The 13,462-nt window shown below is 37.3% G+C and overlaps 2 protein-coding genes and 1 non-coding gene across 3 annotated transcripts; 1 reads left to right on the top strand and 2 right to left on the bottom strand.

The window, feature by feature from the left end:
- The first annotated feature begins 489 nt into the window (after positions 1-489).
- On the top strand, positions 490-6,880 carry LOC130746577 (beta-galactosidase 1). The gene is made up of 19 exons (XM_057599256.1): positions 490-942; positions 1,082-1,177; positions 1,299-1,411; positions 1,497-1,563; positions 1,695-1,787; positions 1,879-2,022; positions 2,457-2,545; positions 2,674-2,779; positions 2,860-2,947; positions 3,061-3,179; positions 3,260-3,424; positions 3,726-3,904; positions 4,432-4,541; positions 4,894-5,003; positions 5,112-5,222; positions 5,314-5,424; positions 5,540-5,745; positions 5,834-6,170; positions 6,288-6,880. The coding sequence occupies exons 1-19, from the start codon at positions 772-774 to the stop codon at positions 6,396-6,398; spliced, it is 2,526 nt and encodes an 841-aa protein (XP_057455239.1). The 5' UTR covers positions 490-771; the 3' UTR covers positions 6,399-6,880.
- Positions 6,881-7,764: 884 nt separating this feature from the next.
- TRNAD-GUC (transfer RNA aspartic acid (anticodon GUC)) lies at positions 7,765-7,836 on the bottom strand. Its single transcript has one exon. It is a non-coding gene; the product is annotated as a tRNA-Asp (tRNA).
- Positions 7,837-9,078: 1,242 nt separating this feature from the next.
- Positions 9,079-13,154, bottom strand: LOC130746576 (transmembrane 9 superfamily member 7). The gene is made up of 7 exons (XM_057599255.1): positions 12,903-13,154; positions 11,944-12,108; positions 11,720-11,829; positions 11,454-11,562; positions 11,256-11,368; positions 10,639-10,789; positions 9,079-10,550 (listed from the first exon to the last, which is right to left on the bottom strand). Exons 1-7 carry the CDS (start codon positions 13,023-13,025, stop codon positions 9,393-9,395), a joined length of 1,929 nt encoding a protein of 642 aa, XP_057455238.1. The 5' UTR covers positions 13,026-13,154; the 3' UTR covers positions 9,079-9,392.
- Positions 13,155-13,462: the final 308 nt, after the last annotated feature.

Genomic DNA, 13,462 nt, shown 5'->3' with positions numbered 1-13,462 from the left:
ATGTCATAAATAATCATGAATATCTTTGGTGTCGTAGGTAGAAAATGTTAATCTTTTTCTTTAAAGAAAAAAGAGAGTTAGTAGTACTATTTTTTTCTTACTGAATCAATCACGTTAATCAATCAAGTAGTATATGTTTAATTTTCTTTAAACAAGATTTACTCACGAACTCCATTGTTGTGGAAGGAAAAAACTATACTACGAGAATCACTCATATTATGATGTGGATATTTTTAGCTCGATATTAACTTTTATGGAGATGCCGTTTTAAAAGAAATAATCATATTTATCTTGATTAATTAATTAATTACAGTGTGCAATAAAAGAAATAAATAAATAAAAAGCCCCTAAATAAAAGAACTTGATTGGATGGAATAAGGACAATGTGTAGGTCCCAAAGTTCTCTGAAAAGTAGGTCCCACACCCATCCTAGAAGACCATCCATTCCTCACTCTTGAATGTTTATAAAAGCAGCTGCAAAGCACTTCCATTTTGCAACAACATCACATAAAAAAGCTTAGTTTAATCCCAAAAAGAAGAACCCTGTTCCTCACTCTCTCATACTAGTTTCAACCTTTTTGTTCTTCCTTTCACACCATTTCTTTATCCTTCAATCAAGACAAGGTTGGAGACAACCATAGCCCTCTCTGCTTGCATTTCTCTCTCTATGAGCTGAAACATACAATAAAGTGTGTTTGGGCCACTTCTGCTTTACCAAGCTGAGGGAACAGAACAGAAGGTTTATTACCATCAATATCATTCATTGCTGTCATGGGCTTCAAGCTCAAAACATGGAATGTGCTAGTGTTGTTTGTGCTTGCATGTTCTCTGCTTGGTCATGCTGCAGCTTCTGTGTCCTATGACCATAAAGCAATCACCATCAATGGACAAAGAAGGATACTGCTTTCTGGGTCCATTCACTACCCCAGAAGTACACCTGAGGTATTTCCCTGAAATGTGTTTAAGGGTTGTTTCCATTTTGCCTTTTTGTCAAATGGGCACCTTAAAGTTTCTTCCTTTTTTTCTGAAAGAAATGTTTGGATGATTCTTAAAAGTTGGGGTTCATTTGTTGCTTTTTCAGATGTGGCCAGATCTTATCCAAAAGGCTAAGGAAGGAGGTTTGGATGTGATTCAGACTTATGTTTTCTGGAATGGTCATGAACCTTCACAGGGCAAGGTAATGAACAGTGCTTCTTGCTTGTTTTGCTTGTAGTGTTTGAACTTGAACTATGCATTTTTTGTCAGTTCACTAACCAGAAATAATCAATCAATGTTCTTCTGTTTCTTGATTACTGCAGTACTATTTTGAGGGTAACTATGATTTGGTCAAGTTCATAAAGCTGGTGCAGCAAGCTGGCCTCTATGTTCACCTGAGAATTGGTCCTTATGTCTGTGCTGAGTGGAATTTTGGGTAATTAAAGACTTGAATTTTCTATTATAAATGTGAGAAGGGAACTTTGGAATTTCTTAACAGCTTTGGCTGATACATTTTTCAGTGGTTTCCCTGTGTGGCTCAAGTATGTTCCAGGTATCAGCTTCAGAACAGACAATGGGCCATTTAAGGTTAGATAACACCCATTCTAATATCTTTATGAATCAGTGAAAAATCTCATCTACTTCACAATTTTATCACTTTACCTTCTGATAAGTAATAACTCAATTTTTTTAACTTTGTTAATGTTGCTGTAATGAAGTATCAAATGCAAAGGTTTACCAACAAGATTGTCAATATGATGAAGGCGGAAAGGTTATACGAGACTCAGGGTGGTCCAATTATTCTATCCCAGGTAGATGAAATTTGCAGCTACCCTTTTGCTTAACCCAAATTACTTGCTTAATACAGAGATATGTATTGAAGGTAAATTTTCTTTTGCTCAGATTGAAAATGAATATGGACCTATGGAGTACGAAATCGGCTCTCCTGGTAAAGCCTACTCTCAGTGGGCAGCAAGTATGGCTATAGGACTTGGTACTGGGGTTCCATGGGTTATGTGCAAGCAAGATGATGCTCCTGATCCTATTGTAAGTTCAGTTGATATTTACCTTTTCAATAGAAACATTTTTACCTTTTACAGGCATGTTCTCTAATCTGTCTAGCTTTTTGTCCTTGGTGAGGATACTAATTAGTACTAATCACTATGTTGTGTCCATATTGCTAATGGAAGAAAATCAGGAAATGAATAATTAATCCTAGTTGTGCATGGTTGCGATCTGTCTCTGTTCAGTCATTTTAATACTATTGATATTATAATGGCTTGCTATTGGGCATCATAACTTCGGTGAAATTGCCTTGACTGCATTTGTGAAAATTCAAAATCTGACATTTGTCAATCTTGTGCATGTTATATATACTAAAGAAATATTGCATTTGCATGTAAAACCAGTTCCTTTGCGTTGACTTTCAGTAATGGTGATAATGATATTTCATCTTCTAATTCCAACATTAAACTTTGCAGATTAACACTTGCAACGGCTTCTATTGTGATTATTTCTCTCCAAATAAGGCTTACAAACCAAAGATGTGGACAGAAGCTTGGACTGGCTGGTATAACAAATTTATAGCTTAGATTCAGTGCCTTGTTACATCTTAGGTTTCCTAAGCAAAGAAAAAGTACAATCTAAGAGGGGTCGCCTGAATGTTCATTGCCTACATTCCTTTTTTCAAACTTATAGGTATACTGAGTTTGGAGGTCCTGTTCCTCATAGACCAGCTGAGGACTTGGCATTTTCAGTTGCAAGATTCATACAGAAAGGAGGATCATTTGTCAATTATTACATGGTAACTTAAATATTGTTGATTTCAGTGAGGGATTTTGGCCTTTTTCATTCAACTAAGCCCTTATGTTTTGTTCATTTCAGTATCATGGGGGAACAAATTTTGGTAGAACTGCTGGTGGACCCTTTATTGCCACGAGCTATGATTATGATGCACCTCTTGATGAATACGGTATGCACAAAGGATTGTAATACATACTTATATGCCAGACCCCTGATTAAAAGGAAAGTTCTAATTGTATCCCATGTATGATCTTGAGTTATATTATTTCTTCCTCTGTGCAGGACTTCTCCAGCAACCTAAGTGGGGTCATTTGAAGGATTTACACAGAGCAATAAAGCTTTGCGAACCTGCTTTAGTTTCTGGAGATCCCACTGTAACTCGACTTGGAAACTATGGAGAGGTATAACTTATTCAGTTATCTGGGAATTTATAATTCTTTGTCTTTAGAATAAACTTTTAACTTTCATCACTAATGTACAGGCCCATGTTTTTAAATCAAAGTCTGGAGCTTGTGCTGCATTCCTTGCAAATTACAACCCAAAATCCTATGCAACAGTGGTGTTTGGGAATCAGCATTACAACTTACCTCCTTGGTCTATAAGCATTCTTCCTAACTGCAAGCACACTGTTTATAACACAGCAAGGGTGAGGAAAATACTGAACACATTTTTATTTCCGATGACTAGAGCTGGCTTTGTTATATCTTATGATGATGATTTTATTACTCTAAAAGCTTGACCAAGTATACACAATTGTGTTGATGCTTAATCTTATGCAGTTGTAATTTTTCAGTTTTATGAAAATATATACAAAAGGGAAAGAATGATTGTTTTTCGGTGTCATATTTAACTTTAACTTTACATGCTCTTGTTTGGCTAAAAGTTTCATTTACAATAAGAGAACAATATACTTTTCAATCATTGATGATTCCAAATTTTCATTACAGGTTGGTTCCCAAAGCACACAGATGAAGATGACCCGTGTTCCTATTCATGGAGGACTCTCTTGGAGATCATTTAATGAAGAGACAACCACTACTGATGATAGTTCCTTCACTGTGACTGGCCTGTTGGAGCAGATAAATGCAACCAGAGATTTATCTGACTACTTGTGGTACTCCACAGAGTGAGTGATATATAACTCTTTGGTTTGCTTACTCCTTTTATTTTATTAATTGGATTTTTTCCTTGTTGAATACTGTTAGGACCCCATTGCAAGGTATGGGACTTGAGTCCCACATTGGAAGTATGGGATTCTAATGTGGGGTTTATAAGGCCTTGGGCTCTCCAACTACAACAGCTAGCTTTTGTGGTGTGGTTCTCCCAAGGTTCTTATCAATGGTATCAGAGCCTTCCACCATGTCTCTGAGCTGCAAACGAGCGGCGCGGGTGGTGACGCCGGCATTGCAGTGTTCGCCCGGGACTAGTCGTGGGGCTAGTGCACAGCCAGCCCGCGTGGGCGCCGGGGCTGCGGAGCGTGGTGGGATGTTAGGACCCCATTGCAAGGTATGGGACTTGAGTCCCACATTGGAAGTATGGGATTCTAATGTGGGGTTTATAAGGCCTTGGGCTCTCCAACTACAACAGCTAGCTTTTGTGGTGTGGTTCTCCCAAGGTTCTTATCAAATACTTATCTTGTTCATCTTGTTGCAGTGTTGTGATCAATCCCAATGAAGGATTTTTTAGGAATGGAAAGAATCCTTTTCTCACAGTATTATCTGCTGGGCATGCTTTGCATGTTTTTGTCAATGGTCAGCTATCTGGTGAGTAACAACTACTTGCCTAAGGAATATTGCAACTATTCCGTTTCTCTAATTGTGTTTTCACAGTTAGATCCAAGAGTTAGTGTGGGGACCTTATAAGTAGTTGATGTAAAATTTCCATAATTCAGTGAATTAGATAATAGCATGTAATCAATATATCACAAGACATGATCTCGTACTCAATCCAATACGTGGTGTGAAACCCCATGGATCATTTTGTCATTCTTCCTTTACCCCTTTCTGTTTTCTAAACAGTCTGAAACACACTTTTACTTTGGAAGCCAATAATTGTCAAATAGCTTCAGCTTCATCTTTGATACATTGAGCTTATTATTTTTCTTCTTTACGTCAGGCACTGCATATGGAAGCTTAGAATTCCCCAAACTAACCTTTAGTGAGGGTGTGAAGCTTAGAGCTGGTGTTAACAAAATCTCCCTTCTAAGTGTTGCAGTTGGTCTTCCGGTTTGTTCTCTCTCTCTCTCTCTCTCTCTCTCTGAATGTTCATAAGTATGAAGTATGCCTGATGAACATGACTATATTACTCACTTGCTGCATGCCATTGACATACAGAATGTTGGTCCACATTTTGAAACATGGAATGCTGGTGTTCTTGGCCCAATTACATTAAATGGTCTCAATGAGGGGAGAAGGGACTTAACATGGCAGAAGTGGTCATACAAGGTTCTTTGAACATTCACCATGCTTTCTCTCTTTTTTATGCTTGCTTCAATTTGATTGAGATTTATTGAAGGTGAATGTTTGCTTCTTTTAGATTGGTCTTAAAGGTGAATCCTTGAGTCTTCATTCTCTCAGTGGGAGTTCCTCTGTTGAGTGGATTCAAGGGTATTTAGTTTCCCGAAGGCAGCCATTGACTTGGTACAAAGTGAGTATCATAGTGCCTCTAAAGCCCTATAAAAGTTACAAAGCATTTATGTTTTCAGTCTGCACTTGTTGAAAGTTTGGACTTAAAGTAACACCTTCACTATACATTATTGCAGACTACTTTTGATGCCCCGGCCGGAGTTGCACCGTTGGCTTTAGACATGGAAAGCATGGGCAAAGGTCAAGTGTGGATAAATGGACAGAGTCTCGGTCGCTACTGGCCAGCGTATAAAGCATCCGGTTCTTGTGATTACTGCAACTATGCAGGAACTTATCATGAGAAGAAATGTGGAAGTAACTGCGGCGAGGCTTCTCAGCGTTGGTAAGAAATAATCTATCTTGTTCTGTAGTTTTTGTCAATGCTGGTGATAGACACTCGACAAACTCAATTACCGCCTTGATCATTTCAGGTACCATGTTCCACATTCATGGCTGAAGCCAACTGGAAACTTATTGGTTGTGTTTGAGGAATTGGGTGGGGATCCCAATGGGATCTCTTTGGTTAGAAGGGATATAGATAGTGCCTGTGCTGATATTTATGAGTGGCAGCCTAATCTTGTAAGTTATCAGATGCAAGCTTCTGGAAAAGTCAGCGCACCTGTGAGACCAAAAGCACATTTGTCATGTGGTCCAGGACAAAAAATCTCATCAATCAAATTCGCTAGCTTCGGCACTCCGGTAGGGTCTTGCGGCAACTATCATGAAGGAAGCTGTCATGCTCACAAGTCATATGATGCCTTTGAAAGGGTATTACTTCTTGTTTAAAAGCTAGCCAAATACAATTTTGACATCATAGAAACATTGATCTTATTTTTTCAGTTTTACTTAGTAGATTATTAAGTAATCACTTTATTATTATTGCAGAGTTGTGTTGGACAAAACCAGTGTGCAGTGACAGTGGCCCCTGAAATTTTTGGAGGAGATCCATGTCCAAATGTCATGAAGAAACTCTCAGTGGAGGCCGTATGCACTTGATCATTTTCAACCTCAGAAAATAAATGGAATAAAGTTTCCAAGTTGTTTTTCTTTTCCTGCAATTCAACCCAAGGTTTTGGTGTCAACTAAGTTTCTACTTCTAGATCACCACAAGCATTGATTTGGCTTTTACCAAGGTGAAGTTGCAAATGAACACAACACACCTTCTGGTTGAAAAGCCTATAGGGATTGCTGGGATGATTGTGTTTTATGTGTACATATGTATTGGTGTTGAGCCTGTTATACAAAGGTGAGGTGAAGGAAGGTGAAAAGTTGCTTGTTCCACATTGAGACGACATAGATTGAGTCCATGTGCAAATTGGTTTTTTATTTGTGTGGAAGCCTCTTGCTTCTTGTAATATTATAATTTTCCCTTGGAGATGGGTGGAGAGAGCAATTCAGTTACTCTCCTTTTAAGAAACCTTACAATGTAATAAGATCAACTATCAAGCATGCTTAATTCAGTCATGTTTTTCTTTCAAGCTCTCATTCTTGTAGAATCATCTCATGCTTTAGTATCTACATGATCCTACTACTGTTTTGATTTCCTATATTATACCAGTGTTTGTGTAATGAGATATCATCCTTAGTTCCTTACTCAATATTTCGGATGGTAGAACAAGATAATTTGATTGATGATATTGTAACAATCAAGGAAGGTGAAATCCTATTAATTGAGAACAAGAAAAGATGATGTTCTCTGACATTTCTTTTGAAGAATTATTAGCACAAAAAAATGATTCATTTTTTGTTAGTTGCATTTTGTTTCTTTTGTTTGTTAACTCTGATTTCATAGGAGGCTCTCGTTTGTTTTCCCCCTTGAAGTGAGGGAGAGAATTGGCTCACTGGCTCATCAATAACAACACATAGGTAAAAAAAATGGAAAATCTCTTGTATGCTAAAGCTACTGATATTTGTTAGATTAACCAAATTTAACCAGAGTTAGCTTAGCTAGTGAATCCCAACACTACTTTTTTTGTGAAGGGGTAATTTGGTATAAATAAATAATAATAAAAAATACATATTATATAGAAATCCAATCACTTGGTTTCTCATTCAAATATACTAAATTATAATATTTTAGACACAAAGGTGAACAAGCACATCTAAGATCCACATGTAAACTGTCTTACTAAACAGTAAAATTTTCTTACACCAAAAAGAACATAAAAATTTTGATCATAGAAATAAATAAGCTTGTAAAATTCAAGGGTATATGTACTGAAAATTAAAATGGGAGGGCCATCCCCATCATTCTGATTAGCATTTAAGAAAAAAATTGGGTTGCTTGTTTTGTTGGGCCCAATAAAATATGCTGTTCGGTTGAGCATTGTATAGGAAAAAGCAAGCACAAAAATAACAAAAACGCCGTTGCCGGGGATCGAACCCGGGTCACCCGCGTGACAGGCGGGAATACTTACCACTATACTACAATGACCAATTGATGGTATGTCACCGTAAAAGCAGATTTTATACTTAATTTCTTGACCCCTTACCTGTGTTTAGAATTTAAATCTTATCGAATGATATTTAAGACTCCTCGATGTAATTTATTTCCCGTGTTTCAGTACCATTATCATATGTGTTATCTGCTGATTAAGCTTTTTTTATTGGGATGATAATGATAATTGGTTGATACCCTGCCCCTGCCCATGAGAAACTCTCATTCCAATCACTTGCTTTATCTTGTTTTTCTTTCTTAAAATGCATGCAAGAAATATGGGTTCCAATCTTCTTGTATACTCCGTCTGTTCCTATTTAACTGTCCAGGAAGAGAAGGTTCACACAAATTAAGGAAAACAATTAATTGTGTTGATTTTCATAAAAGTATTATTTGTTTTTCTATATCACCATTTAGAATGTATTTTATCTTTCTTCATTTATTGTTTTTATAATGACATTTCTTGGAAAAACATCAATTAATGTTGTCTTGAAACTCTAAGTGGACAGATATATAGGAACAAAAAAATTTATTTAAAGTGGACAGTTTATAAGGAACGGAGGGAATAGTTGTTTCCACAAATTGGGATAAATAATCAAATTAAGCGTGGAAGTTAGCAATGACACAATTTCTAATATTTGCTAAGTTACTAGGGGCAACACAACCATAAGAAAATGAGTTATAAGAGTTAAAACTTAAAACAAATTAAGCAAAATAAACATTGGTTGGTTAGAGGAGGCAATGTAAAACATCTTTGCGAGGAAAACATAACATTTATATAATATTGTATGAAGAAAAAAAATTCTCCTAGGGAGTGATTGTCCCATTATTAGCATAGATGGGCCCTTCCCTACCCATTACATGTACTCAAATGTGATAATTTGTATTTCTTTGTATATATAAGAAACTACTGAAGAAATTCTACCTATATGTAACTTCCCTATCCATTTGTTTTAAACTTACGTTGAATAACATTTTATTGAATATTTTAGAAAATTAGTTTTTGTAAGAATGAGTGTAGAAGTAAATTTAAAAGTCATTTTTGTTTAATGAAATAAAATAATTTTGAAAGTGTAAACAAAGCTATGTTTTAAAATTTCCATTTGAGTAAATCCTACTTGCAGGACAGCAAACTTAATTTTAAAATGTACTATGGGGCACCTCAAATCTGTAATCAGATTCAACAGTTCATAAAAATCCATTTTAAATCCGGTAAGTGATGAACTAGGTAAACTTGCATGGATACAATTGGACCCTAGTTATATTAGTTCGACAAGAATTTTGAGTCAGCAAAAACAGGTCCTAACGACAATCATTCTCACCATACATGGTGACATTTGGAAATATATGCAGATATCACATCATTACTTCAAAAGCTACGACAACGATAATTCGAAAATAGTGCAACAAATTATCAGTGCAAGTTCTACTCTAACAAACAAAAAGGGCTTTCAAGGGAGGGGCAGGACACTTTCTCAACAATATTTCCCTCCAGTCCTCTCATTCAGCCTCAGGTTCAGCGTCATGTAACATCCAGTATATGGCGCTTGTAATCAGTCAATCTTCACAGAAGAGTAGATCTTGCGGACAAACCAGAAGCAAGCATAGAAGCCAATAGTTCCAGTCAACACAAAGAAGGCATATGAACCAATTACCATATATCCAAAGTAAAGGATGCCCGAGACCAGCTTTGTAATCTCCAACTTAGTGAAGAAATAGAAAATTGAGTAAAGGAAGAGGTACAGAGCTGAGGATCCAGCAGTAAGGTAAGCTCTCCACCACCAGTTGTAGTCTTCACTGCACAATTGGAAGTAGCAAAGCACAACCGTAATCTCTGCACAGGTGATCAATAGGATAACAAACACTATGAAAAGGAAGCCAAAGATGTAGTAGAACTGGTTTAGCCATATTGATGTCAGGATAAAGAAGAGCTCGATGAACACTGCACCAAATGGAAGAATGCCACCAATAAGAATAGAGAAGACGGGTGTCATGTACCATGCCTGCTCAGGTACCTGCCTAGGAATTTTATTAGTCTTCACAGGGTCTTCAATTGCTGGTTTTTTAAAACCCAAGTAACTGCCCACAAAGACCAAGGGCACTGAAATACCAAACCATAGGCAGACTAGAGCGAACATTGTTCCAAAAGGGACTGCTCCAGAGGACTTTTCCCCCCAGATTAAAGCATTCAGCACAAAGAAGATAGCGAAAAGTATGCCTGGAAACATAAATGCAGTTTTTAAGGTATTCCTCTTCCACTCTGTGCCCTTGAACATCTTGTACAAACGTGCTGAGGAGTAGCCAGCAAATAAACCCATAAAAACCCACAATAGAACCATTGCAGTCATGAGACCACCCCGATTGGACGGAGATAGGAACCCTAGCAAAGCAAATATCATTGTCACAAGTGTCATTGCAAAGATCTGAACACCAGTACCAACATAAACACAAAGCAAATTTGAATTGACTGGTGCCCTGAAAACATCTCCATGAACAAGTTTCCACCCTGTTTCTTCTTGGGCCTCATCTTGGGTTTCTAGCTGGTTATAATTGGCAATGTCTCTGTAAAGAGTCCTCATCATGATCATTGCCACCATTCCAGAAAGGAAAAGCACAATCATCAGAGAGTTTATGATAGAAAACCAGTGGATCTGATCATCATTCATTAGAAGATATGTGTCCCATCGTGATGCCCATTTGATATCACTTTCCTGGAAAAGGGGCAGAAAACTTAGCTTATAGAGTCATATAATGGATGAGGTGAGAGTTGATGAATGTCAAGCTTTCAATCAGCAATACCTTAAAGGAAACATCATATGTGAATACGATGTCCTTGCCTGTATCAACTTCTTGTGGGACAGTACTACCTTGCATCAAATTCTTGGTATCTTTATTACATGTTGTTACTTGCGGATTTTTGTCATTCCACTCCTTGTATTCATGATTAATACTGTTTACATTTGTAGAACTCATAAGAGAGACAGAACATACCTTAAGCAGTCATTTGAAATGTAACAAGAAAGCAATCATATATATAGGTAGTTAGGTACTCTATTATAAAAAATATACTCAACACAGGTGAACAAGCAAAATTGTAAAAAGCAAAAAGTATGATACCTATCAGGAAAGAGGACAGGAGTATCTAAGAGACCATCCATAAGATGTCTATGACAAAATATTATTAGAACAAAAGCTATATCACCACATAGGTAAGATCTATTAGAAAATCATCCAACTAATCAGTTCCAGCTTGCTTTCTTCCAAACAACATCCAATTCCAGATATAAAAAATAAAATCCAACGGCCATGTTATGCCAACATAAGAATGAACTACCCCGTAAGCAGATACATAAACACACACACATATGTAGAGAGAGAGAGAGAGAGAGTTAGGAAGGTGAAGAAAAGAACAAGACCTGTTTGGTGTGACCTCAAATCCAACAATGCGAGCAGAACCAGTTTCAGGATCCTTGTGATACATGACTCTAAAACTCAAGTGGTTATTGATAAAATATTTCTCTTCCTTGCTCTGCAGGAAAATTGGAAAATTGTAAGAATCAGAAGACAAAAATGATAATTGAAATTCCACAATAGAAATTCAAGCTGAGTTATACCCCTTGATAGTTTCCCTTGAACCCAACACGAAAACCATGCTCATATGTTGTTGATTGACTTCCATCCCTCCTTTGTCTAAGAACAGCAACTGGAAGGTTATCCAAAATCCTGCATGTTCAATTCAAAGCTTTAAGGATCAAAGAAATACAAAGCCGAAAGAAACCTATAAAGTATAAACTGGCCTACAAATCTCAGAAGAGTAATTTGATAAATTCATAATACTACTATATAACTAGGTACCGGCCTCAGTATACTGAACACTTACATGTTCACTCGATATTCATCATCAATTTTTTCTTTAAAATTCTTCGCAGCTTCAGCATCCAAAATTTGATGACAAGAAACAGTACAAGACTGTTCTTTCCTCATGTGAAACTGAGGGGAAAAGAGAACAAAATTCCTTAGGTTGGCATAACAAAACAAACAATAGTCACTGAATTCCATGGCCATGTTATCCAATTGTTACAGGAAGAGGTGATAGATACCCACCGTATATATAGAATTTTCAATACGATCGCCTCGAAGAACCTCTCCCAAATTTTCTGCGCTGTTCAGAATCTTGGAGGGTTTGCAATACTTCAAGTAGTAGTAGTCATACGGAAGTTGAGTCTTGGTAGATGATAATTTGTTCACTTTGACATAAAGGGCATCACCCTGTTCCCACAGAAGAAACAAGAAATCAAAATCTTCAAGCACAAGCAATAAAACTAGAACCCAAAAAAATCAACAAATTGAGACAAAACGTTCTCAATCTCAACCACACTTTCCAAATCAAAACTAAAAAATTACGAATTCACAAATCACACGCGACCACATACCACACATCCCTATCTAACAAACAGTTTCACATGCACCTACCAATTATCAAAATCAAAATCAAGATTTATCACTCAACACCATAGTTATCGATAGTGCGCGGCAGGGGTCTGCGACGGGATTGGGGCCGCGAATACCATTCACGGCCAATAGCGGCCTTCCCTTGTATGGGATTTCATTTTTGGGGGTCATCCGCGATCCGCGATTGACTACTATGCTCAACACACATGATGAGGAGCCTTACAACAGAGAAGAATAACAATTAACACTAAAACGGTGATGAATGAGCTCGAAACTGAAAATGAATATCACCAGAGATTAATTGACAAAATGAGTATCCTTAAGCATAACTAAGGGTTCCATCAGACAATAAATTCTAACAACAAACCACCAGCGAAATCATGATAGTAGTAACCAGAACAAAAATTGAGTTCTAATAATGATAATCAACAATAATAATAGTAATAATTGCAAGCGAATGAAGAAGAGGGCAAAGGAATCAACACAGATCAGAGCTAAAACCCTAGATCCAGGCAATTTCACGAGGAATCAGCAGTGATCGAGAAAGCAAAGAAGCGCATCGCGTAGAAATTCGAAGGAGAGTAACGAGAGAGGGGGAATGGGAGACTTACGGTTTGGAAATCGCGAGGAGCAACGCCGGGGAGGTAGAAGGAGTGGGCGGAGGAGATGAGAAGGAGGATAGCGACGGAGATGGCGGCGGTTGAACGGGCGGAGACGGCGGTGCCACCCATCATGTTGTTCGTCGTTTGTGAGATTGGGAGTGAGTGAGCGGTGAATGAGGGAAAAGAGAGAGAGAGAGATAGGAAGATGATGTGAGTAGTATAAAGAAAGAAATGAGGTGTCAGAGGTGAGGTGAGGTGAGTGTGTTGATTGCTACTGCCTACTAGTTACTAACCTCGCGAACCCACATAGACTTTTTTTTGGATTCAAAAAACCAAGAGATTTCTACCAAAACAAGGGAGGCCCTCCTTTTGACCTGCTATGGAAGGTTTCCCGGTTTTTAAAAAAATAATAAAAATACATATTTATTAATCACAATAATTAATTTGTGATAATTTTAATTAAATTAATTAAAACCAAATTCCCTAGAATCTCTCCTCTCTCCTCTCTCCTCTTCATCTTCTACCTCCTAATTTCAGAAATCAAAACCTCTCATCCTCTCATCATCCAC

This window comes from Lotus japonicus, chromosome 3 (assembly GCF_012489685.1).
Source record: "Lotus japonicus ecotype B-129 chromosome 3, LjGifu_v1.2".
Lineage (NCBI taxonomy): Eukaryota > Viridiplantae > Streptophyta > Magnoliopsida > Fabales > Fabaceae > Lotus > Lotus japonicus.
The sequence above is the reverse complement of the archived record's forward strand: the minus strand, read 5'-3'. Positions and strand labels throughout refer to the sequence as shown.

Excerpts from the sequence above, each read along its gene's own strand:
- LOC130746577 (XM_057599256.1), top strand. The coding sequence starts at position 772 with ATGGGCTTCAAGCTCAAAACATGGAATGTGCTAGTGTTGTTTGTGCTT. Across the intron at positions 2,780-2,859 it reads CATTTGTCAATTATTACATG|TATCATGGGGGAACAAATTT; the intron begins GTAACTTAAATA and ends TGTTCATTTCAG. Across the intron at positions 4,542-4,893 it reads TGTCAATGGTCAGCTATCTG|GCACTGCATATGGAAGCTTA; the intron begins GTGAGTAACAAC and ends TCTTTACGTCAG.
- LOC130746576 (XM_057599255.1), bottom strand. The coding sequence starts at position 13,025 with ATGATGGGTGGCACCGCCGTCTCCGCCCGTTCAACCGCCGCCATCTCC. Across the intron at positions 11,563-11,719 it reads GATGAATATCGAGTGAACAT|GATTTTGGATAACCTTCCAG; the intron begins GTAAGTGTTCAG and ends TTGAACATGCAG. Across the intron at positions 10,790-11,255 it reads TTTGAGGTCACACCAAACAG|TATTAATCATGAATACAAGG; the intron begins GTCTTGTTCTTT and ends AAATGTAAACAG.